The sequence below is a fragment of the Anser cygnoides genome, chromosome 25 (assembly GCF_040182565.1).
Source record: "Anser cygnoides isolate HZ-2024a breed goose chromosome 25, Taihu_goose_T2T_genome, whole genome shotgun sequence".
Taxonomy (NCBI): Eukaryota; Metazoa; Chordata; class Aves; order Anseriformes; family Anatidae; genus Anser; species Anser cygnoides.
In genome coordinates, this window is record NC_089897.1 from 3,654,591 (window position 1) to 3,673,855 (window position 19,265).

The window sequence follows — 19,265 nt, forward strand, 5'->3', positions numbered from 1 at the left end:
TGTAATCAGGCCTTCGAGGAACACAAGTGTAAATACAGAGAGAATCAGGGAGCATCAAAATATTAAGAGCGAGACGAGTTCAAGCAGTGCAGATTGCTCCTTTTGCAAAACACTTTATTTAATCACTGTTATTCCATAGAATTAGATGAGAGGGGTCTGTCTGCTGTGATGGACCTGGAGTCTTCATGCCCAGCTGCAGCAGGAGCAGCTGGGATCAAAGACCAGACCGGCCTGGCAGCTCTGCTCATAGGTTTCACCGTTGTTGCAGTTGTAGAACTTGCTCTTGTTGGTCGGATCTGCATAGATGCCACTGGCCTTGCCAGCACAGAATCCGCTCCCACCAGTGCCACCAGTATTGCTACCTGAGCTCCCGCTCCCGCTGCCACTTCCACTTCCAGTGTTAGGAGCTGAAGTGATGGGAGGAGTGGGTTGAGCCGGGGGCACGTAGCCTGAAATAAAAGCAGGACAGGGTTTATCTTTGTGTTGTGGGTCTCTCAGCACTCCCCTTCCGCCACAGTCCCTTTTGGGGCGGTATCAGCAGAACAGCCATTAACCTTTGTTCCCCCAAGTCCCTAGAAATAAAGGTTCTCAGGCTGCTGAAGACCTGCATCAGCTGTGAGCTATGGGGTCCCCTTCCAGAAGACCACACGTCTCCAGTTACTCACTGCTGCTTTGCTGACCAAGAGCGTTCTTCAGGGTGGTAATCAGGGGATATTTGCCCTGTTTGCAGAATGTGCCGGTGAAGTCATCCAGATCAAGAGACCAAACCATAGCACCTCCATAGTTGTTCTTCTTCAGCCAGTCAATCTGTGTAGTGCCGGGACAGAAATCCCAATTAGTCCAAGAGCTGCTGTTGCAGAAGGGCTCCTGGAGTGTGATTAGTACAGCCGCACTCCCCACCGTACCTTGATGTTGAAGCTCTTGATGTTGTCGTAGCCAACCCATTCGTTGCCCTTGTAGGCATAGGGCACGTCCTGGGGGGCATCCCAAGCCTGGGTGGCTCCAGAGTCCAGGAACGTGCAGATCTAGGAAAAAAGGGCAGAGAGTGGGAATTAAACAGGTGTCCTACAAAAAAGGGTAGTTGGAATGGATCCCCAGGATAAAAATTCCTTGCCAGGTAGTTTGAAGGGTGTGTGTGTTCTTGTCTGCCTAGGTGTGAGGGAACACACATACCTCGTAGTAAGCCAGCAGCCCAGCCTGTCTTGTGTAAGGTCCAGCAGGCCCAGGTCCCGATGTTGGTGCCCCAACAGCAGTGTCAGAGGGGTTCTGGAGGATGAAGTTATGTCCATAGGTGGGGAATCCAACAAGGAGCTTCTCAGCTGGGGCACCATTGCTCTTCCAGTAGTTCATAGCGTAATCCTATAAAAGTATGTCACAGTTCAAGCCTGTGCCAGGATTTGTAGGCATGACGGTGAATTCTTAAAATTCTCATCAGTGATCTGTGAGAAAGAGTCACAAAGAGTACTTACAACGTTGAAGTAGATGAGGTCACCAGTGTCAACAGGACTTTTGTACAGCGGGCTGTTCTCCCCAGTCTTTCCATCCCAGGAGCCATGGAAGTCATAAGTCATCACATGGAAGTAGTCCAAGTACCTGACAGTTAATGGCACAGTTTCCCTTAATCGTTGGAAGGAAGAGTACATAAGTCACAGAAGGTGTACCTGGGGGCTTGCTACTCACTTGCCGAGCTCAGCGATCTCGTAGCCAGACTGAATGTTGGAAAGTCCTGCAGCAACAGCAGCGGTGATCATGAGACGGGGTTTGCTAACCTGCTTGGCTTCCTGCTCAAAGGCGGCCAGCATTTCCTGGGGGATGCCAAGGAACAGGGCTCAGCGTGGGCCCTCGGAGCCCCCTGGACCTCCTCCAGCCTGAGCTGTGCAGAGCAGAGGCCTTGAGCAACCCCTTACCTTCACCAGGACGGTGAAGAGACCCTTGTCCTGAGCCGGGCTGCCCCTGGAGCCAGGGTACTCCCAGTCAAGGTCCAGCCCATCAAACTGGTACTGGCGCAGGAATTTGATGACGGAATTGATGAAGGTCTGGCGGTTCTCTGGAGTGGAAACCATTGTGGAGAACCTAGGGAGCAGAGGAGGGCAGGGCTGGGGCTTGGTCGGGGCCTCTTTCCACCTCCGCTTTCCAGTTTGCTGTTGTGGGATGGAGGTGGTTTGAACTTACTTGGCTGTTCCAAAATTCCATCCTCCAATTGCCAGGAGGGTCTTCAGATTTTCATTCCTGCAAAGATAATGAAACGAACATGTTTTGCTACAAAACACACTGTTGAATTGCTATTTCTGACTCTGCCTCTTCTCCTCAGCACCCTTCGCCCCGAAGGTTGCACTTCCATCACAGAAGGAACAGCACGTACTTGTTTTTCAGGCCGTTGAAGGATCTGTAGAGGGTCTCATCATTCCATTCAATGGTCGTGATCTCATTGTTGGACATCCCAGCAAAGGCGTAGATCAGATGGTCACACAGCCATGGGTCGATGTTGTCTGGCATATATTTTCCCAGGCCAGGCCTGTACTGGGCCCAGTTGGTGAAGTAGCACGACAGCACATAGGCAGTGCCTGCAGAGACACGGAGGAGATGGGGCAGGGATGGAGGAGAGCAGAGGGCACGTGTCTGGGCAGTGCAGATGGCCTCCTGTGCCTGCTGGCCAGGTAGCTAGCTGCACGAGGCTGCATTATTTCCTGTAACCATCCCTCAGTGCACACAGTAAAGGCAACAGTTCCCGGGGCTGCTCTTAGGTGCAAATTATGACCTAAGTGAAATGTGATCAGAAAAGATTGGGCAATGCTCCCTTGCAGGGTGAGGAGTTAGGGAAGTAGGACGGGGAAGTAGGCACCAGGCCTACTGTTTGTTTGGAAACTGGCTCTCCGTGGATCGTAATGCATTTCTTTCCTTCCTCCTTTGTTCCAGTAAATGAGCCCTCCTTGGAGCCTCTTGCACCCTGAACCTGATGAACTGGGGTGGTTGTGGCTGCCGAGTCTCCTCCCCAGACTGGATTTTTCCCCTTTAATGCCAGTAAGGCAGAGCAGAAGCAGAAGTGGACTCTGGTGAAGTGCCCAGAGGGAGGAAGCCTCTTTGTGTGCCTGCTGCCGCCTGCTCAACCTGCCTCTGAAAGCTTCTGCCCAGCCCAAGCTGGCGGCTGTGTCCATGCTTCATTCAAGCTGAGCAGGACAGGGCTGCTAAGGGGAAACCTGCACAAAAGCAAGCGGCGTATTTGCCCTTTAGGCTGAGCGTGCCATGCTTCATAAAGCTTTTGTCCTCAAAGACACCCTCGCTGCGTGCTACCAGCTTCTGCTTCCTTCCCCCCTCTTGCAGAAGAGTTAGCTGATGAGCCTGCTCCAGGGGCCTCTGCATGCCGATGGTGCCAAAGGTTTGGTAGGGTTGTTTTGGGGTGGGGAGCACATACCTATCTGGGCGTTCAGCAGGAGGGCCAGACCTTTGAAGAAAGAAGCGTGGGATTAGTCTTTGAGGAGCAAGGTAATGCCTGAACTAGCAGAAACCCTTTGGTAGATAGATACACGGCAACGCAGACATTAAAGCTGCTTCTAACTCTGGGCCAAGTTTTGTTTCTCTTCATAAGGATCTTTTTGAGCCCAACATTTCCTCTGCCTCAGGTCAAGATTCATTCTGAGGGAAGCGAACACGCTGAAAAGCTTATGGTCATTAATGGCTCAGTATGCTGCTGCTTTGATCAGCTGTGATTAGGCAACAGGTGATTTAAGGAGTTGTGGTGCCCCTGAGCATGGCTGAAACAGCAGAAACCGACAGGCATACACAGACAGTAATAGCTCGTCTGTTAGCATGACAGAAGATGACAGCAGGGCAGTTTTGTTCCTCGTACTGTCATTTTTTTTGGCCCAATATCACGTTTCGATTAAATAAAGCAACTAAATAAAAAAATGCATATCTAAGGAAGGAGAAGAAATCAAGTTTAAAGTCGCGACGCATTTAAAAGTCCTGAAAATATGGTATTCCTTTTTCTTTGAGAAAAAAAAGAGAATGCTACATCTTTAACCCTAAAGGACCCCTTTTCTAACCCCCAGTATAACACCGAGAGAGCCACAAATACTTGTCACGAAGGTAAAGAAGTAAGTTGGGAAGCAGGACTTACCGGTAAGCAGAGTGAGCTTGGCCATCTTTGACCAGAACTGATCCGGGGCTGGCTGCTTCCCACTTTTATACACTTCTCTAATTTTGTACAAGTCTTGTGTCAACAATGATGCCCAACCATTACAGAAGTTGATAAAGTTAAAGACGTATCAAAGAAAATGATACCAATACAATGGCCTTAACACTCTAGCAGAAAATATCAAGATTATCAGGCTGTACCGTTTTCTGGTGCTGCCAGAGTAGTTGAAGAACAAGATTAGATGGCTTTTCTTCTTCAAAATCGTGTTTGCAACGAGAGGCTTTGTGTTAATATTGGCAATCACGCAGGAATAGATGTCTGAAGTGTTCAACCTTGCGTTGTCATTGTGTCTGCGCGGAGGCAACAGGCGGTGCAAAACCAAAGGTGTTTTGCAAGGGTTTTGTCTCCTTGGCTGGGGCAGTCAGCGAGGTGGGGCTGAGCAGGGCTTGGGCTCACAGCCGTGGGCTTTTTGGGGGCACAGGGACGGGGCTCACTTGGCGTAGCAAGCCGTCGTCCGGACGCTGGGGGCTTTGTGGTCTGTGTTGTCTCTTGCCCATGCTACTTAAGCTTGCTGTCAGTGCAGGGAAGTGGATGGGCTTCGTGGTGTCCCAGCAGTAAAGCAAACCAAGTCGGCCCCTGCTGAGCACTTCTCCCACTTGCTGCTGGGCCCGTTGGTGTGGGCAAGTGAGCAAGGGCAGGCGAGAAGCCTTGCCTTGGCTTTCTGTGGAGCTCCTTAAGGTGAAACGGCCAGAACCTCTTACATTCGGCATGAGCTTGTCAGCAGTCATTGGCTGTTTTCTATGCCCCGAGACATTACATAATCCCTGTTTTATGATGTGAAGGTGAATTTCCAGGCAGTCATACAGACTTGGTGGAACGGGAGCCTGGAAAACACCCACAGGCTTGTCCTTATCACATGCTGCTGCTGGAGCCACTGACCTGCAGATTAAAATGCTTTAGAGCAACCCATCAGGTTTTTTGCTTGTACTGGATGAGATATGGTGGATAATTAAAAAGACGACCATCCTCAAGGATTATTTTTCCAGTGTGTTTCTGAGCTGATAAGGTAACACAGTACAAACTCAATAAGAATAGATTTGTAATATTGCACCCTCAGTGACCTTTGGAGCCTTGCAGGTGAAGGTCGCTTATCTGCAGAAGTATGTTCCAGTGTGAAGAGGAAGGCACCTGCGGGTGGATCAAAGAAGGTAATTTGTCTGCATATGGTGATAACAAACGTCAGTTGGGCAAATCTTGGAAATTTTCTTTAGGAATTTTTCTGCCTTTTCTCCGTCATAAGAAAAGTAACATGCCATTGGTCCTGTGGGAGTGGTAGCAGGCCTTGAGGAAGGGCAGAATTGGTCCCTGCCAGAGGGACTTTGCAGTCACAGTAAAAGTGTGGACTATTCAGACAGAGACCTTGCATATTATTCCTGTAGCTGAAGTGTTGGGTTCCAGAGAGATCCAGAAATCTGGACTGTTTCTGCTTTAGTTTCAGTTCATACACTAATGACAATTGTCATTATGGTCGTTCTGTGACTACGCTAGGATTAAGTCTGTCTGCCCTTCAACTGTCTGGACTCTTTTCTCCTGAATGATGGAAAAGAGACAAGGATTTTCATGTTTTCTCCCCCTGAACAATGCCCAGGTGTCCCCATCCTGCTGTTCAGCTCCAGGTTCTTTACTCTTTCTTCCCTTTTCAGGCCCAGAGGTTTGCAGGGTTGGGCACAGCACTTGCACAGTCTTGTATCCATCTGCTGTGAGATGCTTCTGGAAAGTGACTCTCAGCAAACTCTCTAACACCTGCAGTATTCCAGGAAGATCTTAACCATCCCGGCCTTGTGTACAAGGGGCACTGCTTTAGAGATGTTGTTTTGTTCCACCTGCCCTTGCCAGTGAGATTAGGCAGGTCAGTGGGGAAGGCTTAAGCGGGGAGAAAAGTAAAGGTCAGCGGAATGGCACCGTGGATTTAGGTAAATATGCCCTGTCCTAATCCTTATCTGGACACAGAGGTGTGGATATCAACCCCCTGATACAGGGAGGTTGGAGACGACAGCCCATACAGGCATTTGTGCCCATGGAAATATTTCGCTGGGCAAGTGTGGTGTCAGCAGGGCATGGCCTGGGTGGCTTGCCATGCAAAGTGGGGTTGCTTTAGGTCACCTTTGCTAGGCAAAGATGCTGTTGAGCAAGTATAAATGCATTCTGGACTTATTTCTTGGACGTGAGAAGCCATATAATATTGCCAGTGAAAATTTGGGCATAGTTCTGCCTGCTTTCAGCTGCTGCTCTGAATTTCCTCCCTGCAGGCAGACAGCTCAGTTTTCCAGCTCTCTCTCTGCTTCTCAGAGTCTGCTTTTAAAAAATCCCTCATGACCAGTGAAGGTAAGGGCAAAAAGCTGGTGTAGCCGACATGCACAAGGCATGGAAGGGTTTTGAGGTACTTTTCTGCATCTCTGCACATCGGAGGGAGCTGTAATGAAAGCCAAACGTGCTGAAATGCAGCGGGGGCTGATGTGCCCTTGGGCAGAAGGTCCCACAGGGCTGCTGCAGTGTTTCAGTTCTGCTTCTCACAGGGAGCTGAAGTGATGTGGGCAGCTGAAGTGCCACGCATGAGTGAACTGCAGCCCTGGCACATGTGAACGAAAGGTGTCTGTGGTGGGAACAGCCTATGAACGCTTGCAGGGCTCTGGCTCTGCTATTTTGAAGCATGTTCTCCTGACCAGTGACCCAGTATGAAACAGCAGGCTGCTCTTGCTCCTGTTGCATAGCCTTTTTTGCTCTTTAATTTGTTTTCAAGAGTTTCTGAGACTCCTTCCCTGCATCTAAGAGCAAAAACCTCTTACTGACATTTTTAAGGCACTATTTGCATCGTGGAAGGGCAGTAAGTTCCTGAGCAGCAGAAGAGGTTTGTCTTGGGGCACAAGGCTCCTTGTGCCTCGGGCCATACAGTGGATTTTTGGGGCTCAAAGACACATCAGGACTCTGTGGGAGCTGGTACGTGCCCATTCCTGCAGTAGGAGGGGAATTGCTGCAGCTGTCTCAAGGCCAGAGCACTAGGGCTGTGAGACCCTTGAAAGCCATTTCCTTTGCAGGGTGACTTTTCCAGGAGGAGAATGCTTTTTTCCTAGACAGCAGCAAAGGCTTTGCACAAGGGCTCTTGGAGAGGTGGGCTCCTGGCAGTGTTACTGCCACCTTTGTGCGGGTGCTCCCTGGTGGCACAGCCTGGTCTGCCCTGCCCTCTCTGCTTTCCTCCCCTCTGACTGACTGCCCTGCTGGGAAAGCAAGAAAGCCCTGGAAAACGCCTGCCTAGGGCTCTTCAAATGTCCCTTGGGGATTCAGGCCCTTCCCTGAGCATGGATGTACATATTGGGAGAGAGTCAGGGAGCATCAAAATATGAAGAGCAAGATGAGTCAATACAGCGTGGATTGTAGCTTTTGCAGAATACTTTATTTAATCATTGTTATCCCGTAGAATTAGATCAGAGGGGTCTGTCTGCTGTGACAGAACCAGAGTCTTCATGCCCAGTTGCAGCAGGAACAGATGGTATTATTCACAAGGTCCGCCTCGAAATTTTGCAAATTACTTTTTTGATGTTCAAACATTGGTACAAGCTGCTCTTATCGGATAGGTCTGGATGGCTTTACCAGCAGAGAAGCCACTCACACCACAGCCATTGGAATTGCTTCTCCAGCTCGTGCTTGCACCCGTTTCAACTTCCAGTGTTAGGAGCTGCAGGGACTTGAGGACTGGACTGTTAATAAGCTGTGCAGCCTGAAATGAAAGCAAGAAGGAGGTTTCCTTTTTGAATGTATTATATTTCTGTTGGTATTCTCTCCCTTGCCTCCTTTCATTGTCCCACAGTGCTATGAGCACACTACCTTGTGTTGCTTAAATAATTTCCATGAACCCCACACTACCCAAGTTACTCACTGCTGCTTTGTAGACCAAGAGCATTCTTCAGAGTGTTGATCAGGGGATATTTGCCCTGTTTGCAGAAAGATCCAGTGAAGTCATCCAGATCAATGGTCCAAACCATAGCACCTCCATAGTTGTTGCTCTTCAGCCAGTTAGCCTGTGTAGTGCCGGGACAGAAATCCCAATTAGTCCAAGAGCTGCTATTGCAGAAGGGCTCCTGGAGTGTGATTAGTACAGCCGCACTCCCCACCGTACCTTGATGTTGAAGCTCTTGATGTTGTCGTAGCCAACCCTTCCGTTGCCCTTGTAGGCATAGGGCACGTCCTGGGGGCCATCCCAAGCCTGGGTGGCTCCAGAGTCCAGGAACGTGCAGATCTAGGAAAAAAGGGCAGAGTGTGGGAATTAAACAGGTGTCCTACAAAAAAGGGCAGTTGGAATGGATCCCCAGGATAAAAATTCCTTGCCAGGTAGTTTGAAGGGTGTGTGTGTTCTTGTCTGCCTAGGTGTGAGGGAACACACGTACCTCGTAGTAAGCCAGCAGCCCAGCCTGCCTTGTGTAAGGTCCAGCAGGCCCAGGTCCCGATGTCGGTGCCCCGAGAGCTGTGTCAGAGGGGTTCTGGAGGATGAAGTTATGTCCATAGGTGGGGAATCCAACAAGGAGCTTCTCAGCTGGGGCACCATTGCTCTTCCAGTAGTTCATAGTCCTGTAAAAGAATATCACAGTTCAAGCCTGTGCCAGGCTTCCTAGGATGGTTGGTGGATTCTTAAAACTCTCCTCAGTGGTTCACTATGTTCACAGTGATCTGTGGGATAGCCTCCCAAACTGTACTTACGACACTAAGGTAGGCATTGCCATCACTGTACGGCGGGCTGTTCTCCCCAGTCTTTCCATCCCAGGAGCTATAGAAGTCATAAGTCATCACATGGAAGTAGTCCAGGTACCTGTGAACGTTGCATGCGTTGGTGTCCTGGCCAGCTCACTCACCCAGACCGGGAGGTTCCTTTAGTCCTGGTCACTGATCCCCCAACATCCCTGGCTGTGCCCCCACTTTCTGCAGATCACGTTTCTCCAAGGCCTCTTTGGAGCAAGCCTTCTAAGGGTGGGGACGAGTCTCTCCTCCAGAGGAGATCTCACCCTGCATAAAGTGTGGGGGCTCTGCAGGCAGTGGGGTTGGTTTCTGCCAGCTAATGGCAGTGTCCCTTAATTGCTGGAAGGGAGAGCACTAGAAGGAATGGCCTGAAGGAGGTCACAGAAGGTGTACTTGGGGGCTTGCTACTCACTTGTCGAGCTCAGCGATCTCGTAGCCAGACTGAATGTTGGAAAGTCCTGCAGAAACAGCAGCAGTGATCATGAGACGGGGCTTGTTCACTTGCCTGGCTTCCTGCTCAAAGGCGGCCAGCATTTCCTGAGGGATGCCAAGGAACAGGGCTCAGCATGGGCTCTCGGAGCCCCCTGGACCTCCTCTGGTCTGAGCTGTGCAGAGCAGAGGCCTTGAGCAACCCCTTTGTCTCCCCTTACCTTCACCAGGACAGTGAAGAGACCCTTGTCCTGAGCTGGGCTGCCCCTGGAGCCAGGGTACTCCCAGTCAAGGTCCAGCCCATCAAACTGGTACTGGCGTAGGAATTTGATGACGGAATTGATGAAGGTCTGGCGGTGCTCTGGAGTGGAAACCATTGCAGAGAACCTAGGGAGCAGAGGAGGGCAGGGTTGGGGCTTGGGCCTCTTTCCACCTCCACTTTCCAGTTTGCTGTTGTGGGACGGAGGTGGTTTGAACTTACTTGGCTGTTCCAAAATTCCATCCTCCAATTGCCAGGAGGGTCTTCAGATTTTCATTCCTGCAAAGATAAGGACACAAACATGTTTTGCTACAAAACACACTGTTGAATTGCTATTTCTGACTCTGCCTCTTCTCCTCAGCACCCTTCGCCCCGCAGGTTGCACTTCCATCACAGAAGGAACAGCACATACTGGTTTTTCAGGCCGTTGAAGGATCTGTAGAGGGTCTCATCGTTCCATTCAATGGTCGTGATCTCATTGTTGGACATCCCAGCAAAGGCGTAGATCAGATGGTCACACAGGCATGGGTCGATGTTGTCAACCGTGAAGCGCCCCAGGCCGGGCCTGTACTGGGCCCAGTTGGTGAAGTAGCACGACAGCACATAGGCAGTGCCTGCAGAGACACGGAGGAGATGGGGCAGGTCTGGGCTGCACTGCAGAAAAGCTAGTAACTTAAAACAAATTATTGTAACTAGATCTCGTTAGAAATGATTGGGCAATGCTCCCTTGCAGGGTGAGGAGTTTGGAGAAAGTGAAGTAGGTCTGGTTATCCTTCTGGGGACTGCCTCCCTAATAATAATTATGTATTTTTTTTCTTCCTCACTTGTACCCTGAAACTCATGAATTGGGGTGGTTGTAGCCATCGAGTTTCTTCCCCAAACTGTGTCTTTCTCCTTTGCTGCCAGATAAGGAAGAGCAGAAGCAGAAGGGATGCTGCCAGAAGGAAGAAAGCTTTTGGCGTTTCTGCTGTACTTTCTGCTTGACCTGCCCGTGTATGCCCATGCCGAAATGAATTTGGTGAGTTGTTTTGGGGAAAAAAGCACATACCTATCTGGGCGTTCAGCAGCAGGGCCAGACCTCTGAGAAAGAGAAAAAAGAAAAAAAGTGATTAGTGTTTGTTTTTGGAAATACAAAGCTCTTGGGCAGGACTGGACTGTCCTGCAGGTTGCTGCTATGTCTTTTCATTTGAAAGGAGTGGTCAGAGACTTGAATTCCAAAGAACTTCTTTTCTAAACGCCAGTATAACACCGAGAGAGCCACAAATACTTGTCACGAAGGTAAAAAAGTAAGTTGGGAAGCAGGACTTACCGATAAGCAGAGTGAGCTTGGCCATCTTTGACCAGAACTGATCCAGGGCAGGCTGCTTCCCACTTTTATACCCTTCTCTAATTTCGTACAAGTCTTGTGTCAACAAAAATGCCCAACCATTACCCGAGTTGATAAACGTATCACAAAAATGATACCAATACCTTAAGGCTCCATCAGGAGGCACGAGGATTATCAGGCTGTACCGTTTTCTGGTGCTGCCAGAGTAGTTGAAGAACAAGATTAGATGGCTTTTCTTCTTCAAAATCGTGTTTGCAACGAGAGGCTTTGTGTTAATATTGGCAATCACGCAGGAATAGATGTCTGAAGTGTTCAACCTTGTGTTGTCATTGTGTCTGCGTGGAGGCAACAGGCGGTGCAAAACCAAAGGTGTTTTGCAAGGGTTTTGTCTCCTTGGCTGGGGCAGTCAGCGAGGTGGGGCTGAGTGGGGCTTGGGCTCACAGCCGTGGGCTTTTTGGGGGCACAGGGACGGGGCTCACTTGGCATAGCAAGCCGTCGTCCGGACGCTGGGGGCTTTGTGGTCTGTGTTGTCTCTTGCCCATGCTACTTAAGCTTGCTGTCAGTGCAGGGAAGTGGATGGGCTTCGTGGTGTCCCAGCAGTAAAGCAAACCAAGTCGGCCTCTGCTGAGCACTTCTCCCACTTGCTGCTGGGCCCGTTGGTGTGGGCAAGTGAGCAAGGGCAGGTGAGAAGGATGCTTTAACAAAGTGCCTCCACGGTTCATGTACTGCTGGCTCAAAAGTGAATGTTTAGCACCCTGATGAGCAAACACAGCAGTGTCTTGCCAAGATCATTTTCTTCAGGACGAAGCGTTATTTCTTGGAGGTCAAGCACTAGGAGAGAGAGCCCAGGGACAGAACATTTTTCAGGGCATATTAATACAACTTTACCTGTATCATAGAGGACTTCAGATTACCATAGAAGCAAGTATAGGCATTGCTAACTTCTGTGTTCAGACTTTTTTCTCTTTAACTCCGGATAGGTTCCTAGCAGTGGAGTATTTTCTCTCTCATCTCTTTTTATAGTTTTTTAATACGAATAATAGGAAGCTTTTCAGAATAGCAAATAGCCACTTGAAGCTAGTTTGCTGAAAGTGTCTGATGAAGAAAAGGACAATGTGAGGAGGGAAAACAGAGCTTAGCTCTTCCAGCCTGCTTGCCAAATTTTTCCTCTGTTTCTTTGGAGAGTCATTTAATCCTATGCATAAATTCTCTTTAATGGGCTGGAAACAAAAAAAGTAGCGTATGAAGGAAATAGTGATGATTAGTTTTTTAGTGTGAAGCACTTTGAGGGTGTTAGAAATGATCTGCTGCTATGGTAAAATACAATAAATGTTTTCTTTGAAACCTGTGCTCTGTACTTGGCTGGTTAGTACTTTCTGATATGCTCCGCAAGCTCTGTATGGGAACCTCATTTCCTTATGAACTATAAGCTTTGACTCTCCTGAGAAATCATCCCACTCTCTCACTTAGCATACCGTACACTCTTCTCTGATAATAGCAGCATTACTTATCAGCTCTTTCATTTTTATCAGCTAGCTTCATGAAAAGCTCTCACTGCCAAAGGATTACCTAATTCCATGAACTAAACAAAGGAAGAAATTGAGCTAAAGGAAGAGGTTTCCCTTCATATGCAGATGCTCAGTTTGCAATTAAGTGCACCCTGAAAGCACTGCAGGAGCAATAAAAGCATAAAAGCAAACTAAAAGAATCATCATGTAGTTTTAACTAAGGAGAGTATCTTCTTCCGGAAGAAATCTTAGACAAGAATCTTGGAAAGTCAGTGGTTTGGTACTATCAGCAATTAAAATATCCAACAGTAGGTGTCAATGTTGCTTGCTTTTCCTAGTCATGCAGATGGAGTGCTTTTCTAGCAGTCTTCTGATAACATTTCAAGAAGAAATGTGCTTGCAGGCCAAAAGGTTAGTTGCTGCTTCTCTTTGTTTCATCATGAATAGAGATCTGAGATCAACAATAGAGGTCTCAGATCGACATAAAATTGGAGTGCTTCCTTCTCTGTATAGAAAAGTAACAAGGATAAAGGCAAGTTTTTTTTCAGTTCATTTCTCCAGAACTGTATAACCTCCATAAGACATGACTGTCTTATGTGAAAGAGTGAAATAGGAACTATTAAACACATCTATCCAAACTAGCCTAAGCTTGAGACGTGTCAGGATGTCTTTTAAGATACCAGTCATTGTGTTGGTATGTCCATTAATCTTATGCCCATGGGCTCAGCAGGGTACTGATAAATCTATATTTTTGGCTATCTCACCTGTTTAAATCACCTGCTTATATCTCTAACAAATAATTTAGGCTCACTTTCTGTCTCTTCTGCCTTTCCCTACCAACACAGTAAATATTTACTGCGGGGGAAACTGGGCCTGACCGGTCAGATTAAAGACTGAAATTCTGTGTTCCCTGATTCCATGTTATGTGTGTGCAGTCTTTACAACATGTCTAGATTTATTCAAGTGGCTTTGGGTGAAACCGGTCTAAATTGTGTGTGGCCTTGGCACATGTCCCTTATTAACTGCTACAATAAGAAGATTTCAAACCATCTTTGATGTGTTTATGGTTCCCAAGCCTTTCCTTTCTATTGGACACTTTTTTTTTTTTGCTGTGGAGCAACCCCTGGTTTTCACACTGGCAAAACATGAGACAAAGCAGTCGCACTGGATTATTCACTTCGGTGATAAATATTACATCCTGACAGCAGTTCAGCAGGTTCTCCTAACAACCGCCTGGTTTTGCTCAAAGCTCTATATACTTGATAAGCATTCTATCATGAAGATCAGAGCAATCTTATCTACTTCTTCCTGGCTGACTACATCTAAGTACAGCCATCTCCTTCCTGGACATAGTAAGCCGCTTCAGACTCCTGCCCGATGCTTGATCCATTTGGTGTTCAGCTCGTGCTTCGGGGCCTGTAAGGAGGAATGTGCTTCCTGATGCCAGCACATGTCAATGGCCTATGCCGTGGCCCTGCCTAAACTGCACTGTGTCAGATAGCAAACCTTTGGGAGTGGCAAAAAGCAAGCAGAATAAAATCAACAACCCTTATGTGCATAAACGTCTGCGATAAGACGTAACCCTTTATTTTCATTTTGCTGAAAGGGAGAGAGGTTTTGTGCCACGATCAGGACAGCTTGACTCAATGCGGGTTTTATTTCTTACAGGGTCTTAGCTTTTACCTCACCATCTTGGCAAAAGTCTGTCTCCCTGCTTGATTTGGCTTAAAGTCTCAGGGAGGGGAATGTCAGTGAATCACTGACTACTGCTTAGCGTTGGGTTGCTTCCAATGCCCAGTACAGTAGGAGTTAGGAGATTCCTGTTCTCCCGTTCTTCCTTTGGTTTCTGCTTTAGATGGAGGAATGGTGGAGTTTCTTCCTTGCAAAAGCAGGGTGAAAAGTATCAGGAGCCTGATCATCTTGGACCCTAGTGGAACGACTGGGAACATTCTTACCTCAACTTCTGCACATCCTGAGGTTGGCGTAGTGCTGGAGGTAGGGGAAAAAGCAGACTCTGCATGCTGAAACACAAATAGAGGTGCATGGAGCGTGTTTAAAGAGACCTGTCTGTCTTCTCTCAAGAGCTTTAGTGATACTTCGGGTGTCTCAATGGCTTAACAGCTTTTTATAGCCGAGCTCTTCTTGCAGGGCACTGACCTCCTTAGAAAAACTATCCCCCTCTCTTCAGGAGTCTGACAGAGAATTAAGAAAATAGAGCCACAATATCAATGACCAACCGTGTGAAATCTGGCCCCACATTCAGATAAGTATGCATACACTTGCTTAAGTTACTGCCACTATAATCCCATGCCTGTAAATGGAGTCACGGAAAAGAATCTCTCCTACCTCCAAGTCACGTAACCCTTGGACGTGTCCTTCACTGTGCAGCCTGCTGAGCTGCTGGTGGCTGGTGCAACGGTACCTCTGCGCAACGAGAAGGTAGCTGGAGCGCCTGCGGGTCTGGCATCTGCTCAGTTCCCTGACTGAGGAGTTTTGAAAGTGATTTGGGAGCTGCCTTGGTCCAAACCTCTTTCTGTTCTTCTAACGAGATTATTTGGTGCAGCTGAAGGACTCATTGCTGGTGCCATAAGAACTATTCCGTGGGAAGCCCAGGCTGAAGAGCCAGCAACGCTACCTGCAGTGTGACGTGGTCTGTCCAGGAGCGCAGGATGCACAAGAAATGTCTGGCAGCTGTTCTTGTTCAGATTCATGGCAAGAAATTAGGAGCTTTTATTTCTGAAGATCTTTAGATCCTCAAATTCCCTCCTCCAAAAGATAATCACAGCATGGAGGCCTTGGGCAGGGACTTTGCACAGACAGGATTTCGGGGCACTTTGCCTGTATAGGGCAGCCAGGAGAGTGTCAGAGCTCTTTGATACTTATGACACCAGTTCATTTGTTTAAAGATCTCTATTTTTAAGCCTGGTTTCCCCAGTACTAACTCTTGATACGAGGACTGAGTCTGTTCTGTTTCATGCCATCTTTCTCTGGCGTTTGATAGCCCTTCTCTCTTCAGCTCATTGACTGGAACTAAAGAACTGCTGATTTTCAGATACCAACCATTCCCTGCCTCCCGGGGGAAATTCTTGCCTTCTGCATGTACGTTCCCAGAAATACATCTCTGACTCAGTCTGATTACGAAATGCTGCAGCCATTTCCCCAGCTACTTCTACAGAGTGTCATCATTTATTCACATTCAGTCCCCACGTAAATTTTATTAGGACCTTGAGAGGTCCTTTTCATGAGGAATTTGGTGCAGTATTGCAATCGTGCATAGCATATTCTTTCCTTACAGCACATCTTTCATCTTTCCTGATTCTCTGTTGGCACTAAACTGCTATAATTAGGTGCTGTAAACAAATCCTTAGCTTCTCTGATGTTGTGAAACACTCAAACTTGATTTCTGACTATCCTGTTCCTCAAATAAACCTTGGCTCTCTACTAAAGGCATCTTACTAACGTTCTCGGGTGATCAGGATCGAGGCAATGAGTTCACCAGCTCTCAGTGGTGGTGGTTAACCCCAGCGAACAGGGTGCTCTCTGCAGAGCTGGATCCTGCCACTTATCCTTGTATCCAAGCATTAGTCCCAACAACAATTTTCCTCGTCTGCCAGCAAGTGAGAACAGGCCTTCAAAAGTGGGTATATCTGCATGTGATACAGATTCACAAATTGCTCACTTGCACGTAAATATCTGTGCCCAAATGCAGGTGTGTGCAGGTGAGCAAAACGTACTGCAAAAGATTATATATATGCATGAATGAATATGCACATGGGTGTTATTTTAGCTAAGGGAATAGCACATGAGAACGCTTTGTGCCAGCTTCTCTGGATTTTTCTTTCTCTGTTTTTATGCAATTTATGTTACATGCTTTTTTTTAGTGTGATCTTTTAAAGCTTGAATTTACTAAAGTATATAATCTTGAAAAATCCACTTAAGATAGACAATACATATTAGAGTCTAAACTATTGCTGTTTATTATTAAAAATAAAAATAAAAATAACCAAGCTTGCAGATCTTGAACTTCTTACGGTCAGGATTCAATGTGGAAGGTTCAATCAGGCTGCTCCACGTAACGTGACCTCTTTTCCCCATCCATCTCACCCAGTCAGTGCCCGTTATCTGCAAGGGAAGAAGCAGATGCCCTGGCCTGTGAGCTGAGACTAGCTGAGAGTACTGGGTGCTAATCCCCCACCGAACGCTGCAGCCGTCATCAAGCAGAGCTCTGAAGTGTGGGCAGCATCTTGCATTTGCATCCCACGTTCATGAGGTCTAGTCCTTACAGGTAATTTATAGAAAAGCTCCAGGAAGATCCTTTTGGGCTTGTCCTTTTTGCTCCGAATCCTTCAGAGGTGGCTTCGCCCCCTCACCAGCATCCCAGCTCATCTAATTACTTACATATTAAGCTCTTTTTCTGGTTAGCTGACATCTGCCCATTTCCAATTAATCCTTGCACACAAGCTCAATAACCTGAGCCATCTGTATAGGTAAGAGAGATAAGCTTCCCATTAAACATTTACAGGACATAACAACAGAGCGTTGAAGCAACTGTTGCTGAGACAACCCAGGCAGGCAGGAGGGTGTCTGCGTGCAGGGGAGTAGCTGACCCCGCGCCTCTGACTGCCACACTGCAGCCAAACGAGAAAAATGTGTGCACGTCTGAGCCCAGGGTATGTGGACCTTCACGCACCACCAGCACCAGGGTGTTTGCTCCTCTCCCACCACCAGCACCAGGGTGTTTGCTCCTCTCCCGTTCCTGAGTGTCCTTGCTACATTAGCATGACAAAGGCTTTTAAAATAATGCAACAGCGTTCGGGGGCCCTAGAAATTCTAGCAAGCAAACAGCCTTTAAATAAAACATCCACTACTTACGCAGCAGCTCTAAATGACCTTTAACCTAAAATGCTTAAAATAGCGCAGAAGTCAGTCTGACCCCTTTGTTCGGCTTTCCTGAACAGGGTGAAACATGTCCTTAATTCTAGACAGAGGCATTATCTTTGTCCCTGCACTTCATCAGATACTGGCCTTGTTTTGAAAGAACAGTTTTGTTTCAAAATACTGCCGGGATGGGGTTTTATCTTGCTCTGCGTCTTCGTTCTTTTTCCCATTCAAGGTTTCCATCTCCGGGGCAGCACAGAGGACATCTTTAGCTGGTATATCGCATTCCCTGAACAGTGACTAATGCCAACGGAGGGTAAAGTTTTGCCTAAAAACCTTCGTGACCTACGGGGTCATGTAACTAAGGGGCTTACCACCACTCCGCCCATTTTCTCAGGAATGAAGCCAAGGTGTTTACAACTTTTTAAGAAATCGCAAGATGTGAGATCTCAAGGGTTGGCAGCTAATTGCTTTTAAGGGTGTGAAGAGTACAAGGGGCCACGAACGGGGAGGCAGTCCCTCCTCTGCTCCCTCAGAGCCAAGACAAAGTACAAGCAACCAAGGCAGAAAGTTTCTGAGCTGTGAGCGAACTTGGCCAGGACGTTAGAGCCCCAGATAGGCACGGTGACACGAGCACAGCGCTCAGCAGTTCCCAAGCACATGGACACACACTCAGCTCCACCAAATGGAAGCGAGCCAAACGCAGACACGGCCCTGGCGGTGTCTTCAGCTCCAGCATGGGAGATGATCCAGAGACCGCCCGAGGTCAGCTCAGAATTTTGTCCTAATAATGTGTTTGGTGCAAGGCGTTACGGGGAGAGGCCGTGCAGCCCCTGACCCCGGTCAGACCCATGCTGGAGACGGCTCCAGCTGCTTCCCGGGAGAGTGGGCAGGAACAACCCCAGGTATCTCCCACAGCAGCGGCCCTGTACCCAGCTGGGTTCTCAGAGCCAGGGCTGAGGGGTGGATGCCTGGGTGCCGTGCCATGGGGCGATGCCGCAGGGCCTGCCACGGGCTGTGACGCACCCTGGGGGCACAGGGAGCAGCCAGCATGGCCCTCGGCCGAGCCAAGCTGCAATCGGATCTGCGCTTTGCAAGCTGATCCTTGCTGCCGGCTGGCCTGACGCAAAATCGAGGGCACGCAGCACAGCGGGGGCATGCAGCACATGGAGGGCATGTGGCACATGGAGGGCATGCAGTGCATCGAGGGCATGCAGCGCATCGAGGGCATGGGGCACATCGAGGGCATGCGGCACATCGAGGGCCTGCAGCACACTGAGGGCAGGCAGCACACTGAGGGCAGGCAGCACCCAGAACATCAAGGACACACAGTGCCCAGCACATCAGGGACACGCAGCACCCAGCACATCAGGGACATGCAGCACCCGGCACATCAAGGGCACGCAGCACCCAGAACATCGAGGGCACGCACAGCGTGGGCTTAAGCCTGGGTCTGCACTGGTGGCCGGGGGCCTGTGTGCTGCTGGCTGGCGAGTTGCTGCTTGCATAAAGTCAGTTTGGAGCTAGCTCTGGAGGGAAGGATGATGATCAGCCTCTGCCTCCTCCGCACGGAGTCCGAGCTGCTGGCATGCTAAACCCACAGGCACCTCTGAAAGCTCGCTTGTTTCTGTTCGCTAATTGCTACGGGAGGCTTCTGCACTGCAGAACCAGCGCAGACCAGTCCAGATCTCTTCCAGCATACATTTGCATCAGTAGCTTTTTCCCACTGATGGTGTAGGCTGTCAGCATGATTATCTCAGCTGCTCTAAGCTGGGGCTTCCATTGCAAGGGAATGTGGCTGAGCTACCAGCTCTGCTGTGCAAAGCTTCCTGCTCTGTGGCTGTGCTGCTGCTCTGCACTTTGGACTGTGGTGCTACGAAGCAGAGGGCTGGCACGGCTCGTGGTGTCGCTGGGTCACTGTCAGCACCTTGTGGGAGAATC

General features: G+C 48.7%; 2 protein-coding genes and 1 pseudogene across 16 annotated transcripts in view; 1 reads left to right on the top strand and 2 right to left on the bottom strand.

The window, feature by feature from the left end:
* Positions 1-19,265, top strand: part of TAF8 (TATA-box binding protein associated factor 8) — a 40,117-nt gene that overhangs the window by 11,489 nt on the left and 9,363 nt on the right. For 10 of the 15 annotated variants that reach the window (XM_066983051.1, XM_066983052.1, XM_066983058.1 and 7 more), the window contains exons 9-11: positions 10,518-10,629; positions 16,555-16,731; positions 17,560-18,089. The gene's annotated coding sequence lies outside the window, so the exon portion shown is untranslated. The remainder of the gene's footprint in view (positions 1-10,517; positions 10,630-16,554; positions 16,732-17,559; positions 18,090-19,265) is intronic. The other 5 variants (XM_066983059.1, XM_066983063.1, XM_066983062.1 and 2 more) reach the window with 1 other exon arrangement.
* LOC106045865 (acidic mammalian chitinase-like) lies at positions 98-4,230 on the bottom strand. The gene is made up of 11 exons (XM_048071113.2): positions 4,118-4,230; positions 3,413-3,442; positions 2,363-2,564; positions 2,173-2,229; positions 1,908-2,073; positions 1,681-1,805; positions 1,470-1,593; positions 1,174-1,359; positions 906-1,025; positions 666-807; positions 98-449 (listed from the first exon to the last, which is right to left on the bottom strand). Exons 1-11 carry the CDS (start codon positions 4,140-4,142, stop codon positions 184-186), a joined length of 1,443 nt encoding a protein of 480 aa, XP_047927070.2. The 5' UTR covers positions 4,143-4,230; the 3' UTR covers positions 98-183.
* Positions 6,711-11,340, bottom strand: LOC136786940 (acidic mammalian chitinase-like; annotated as a pseudogene).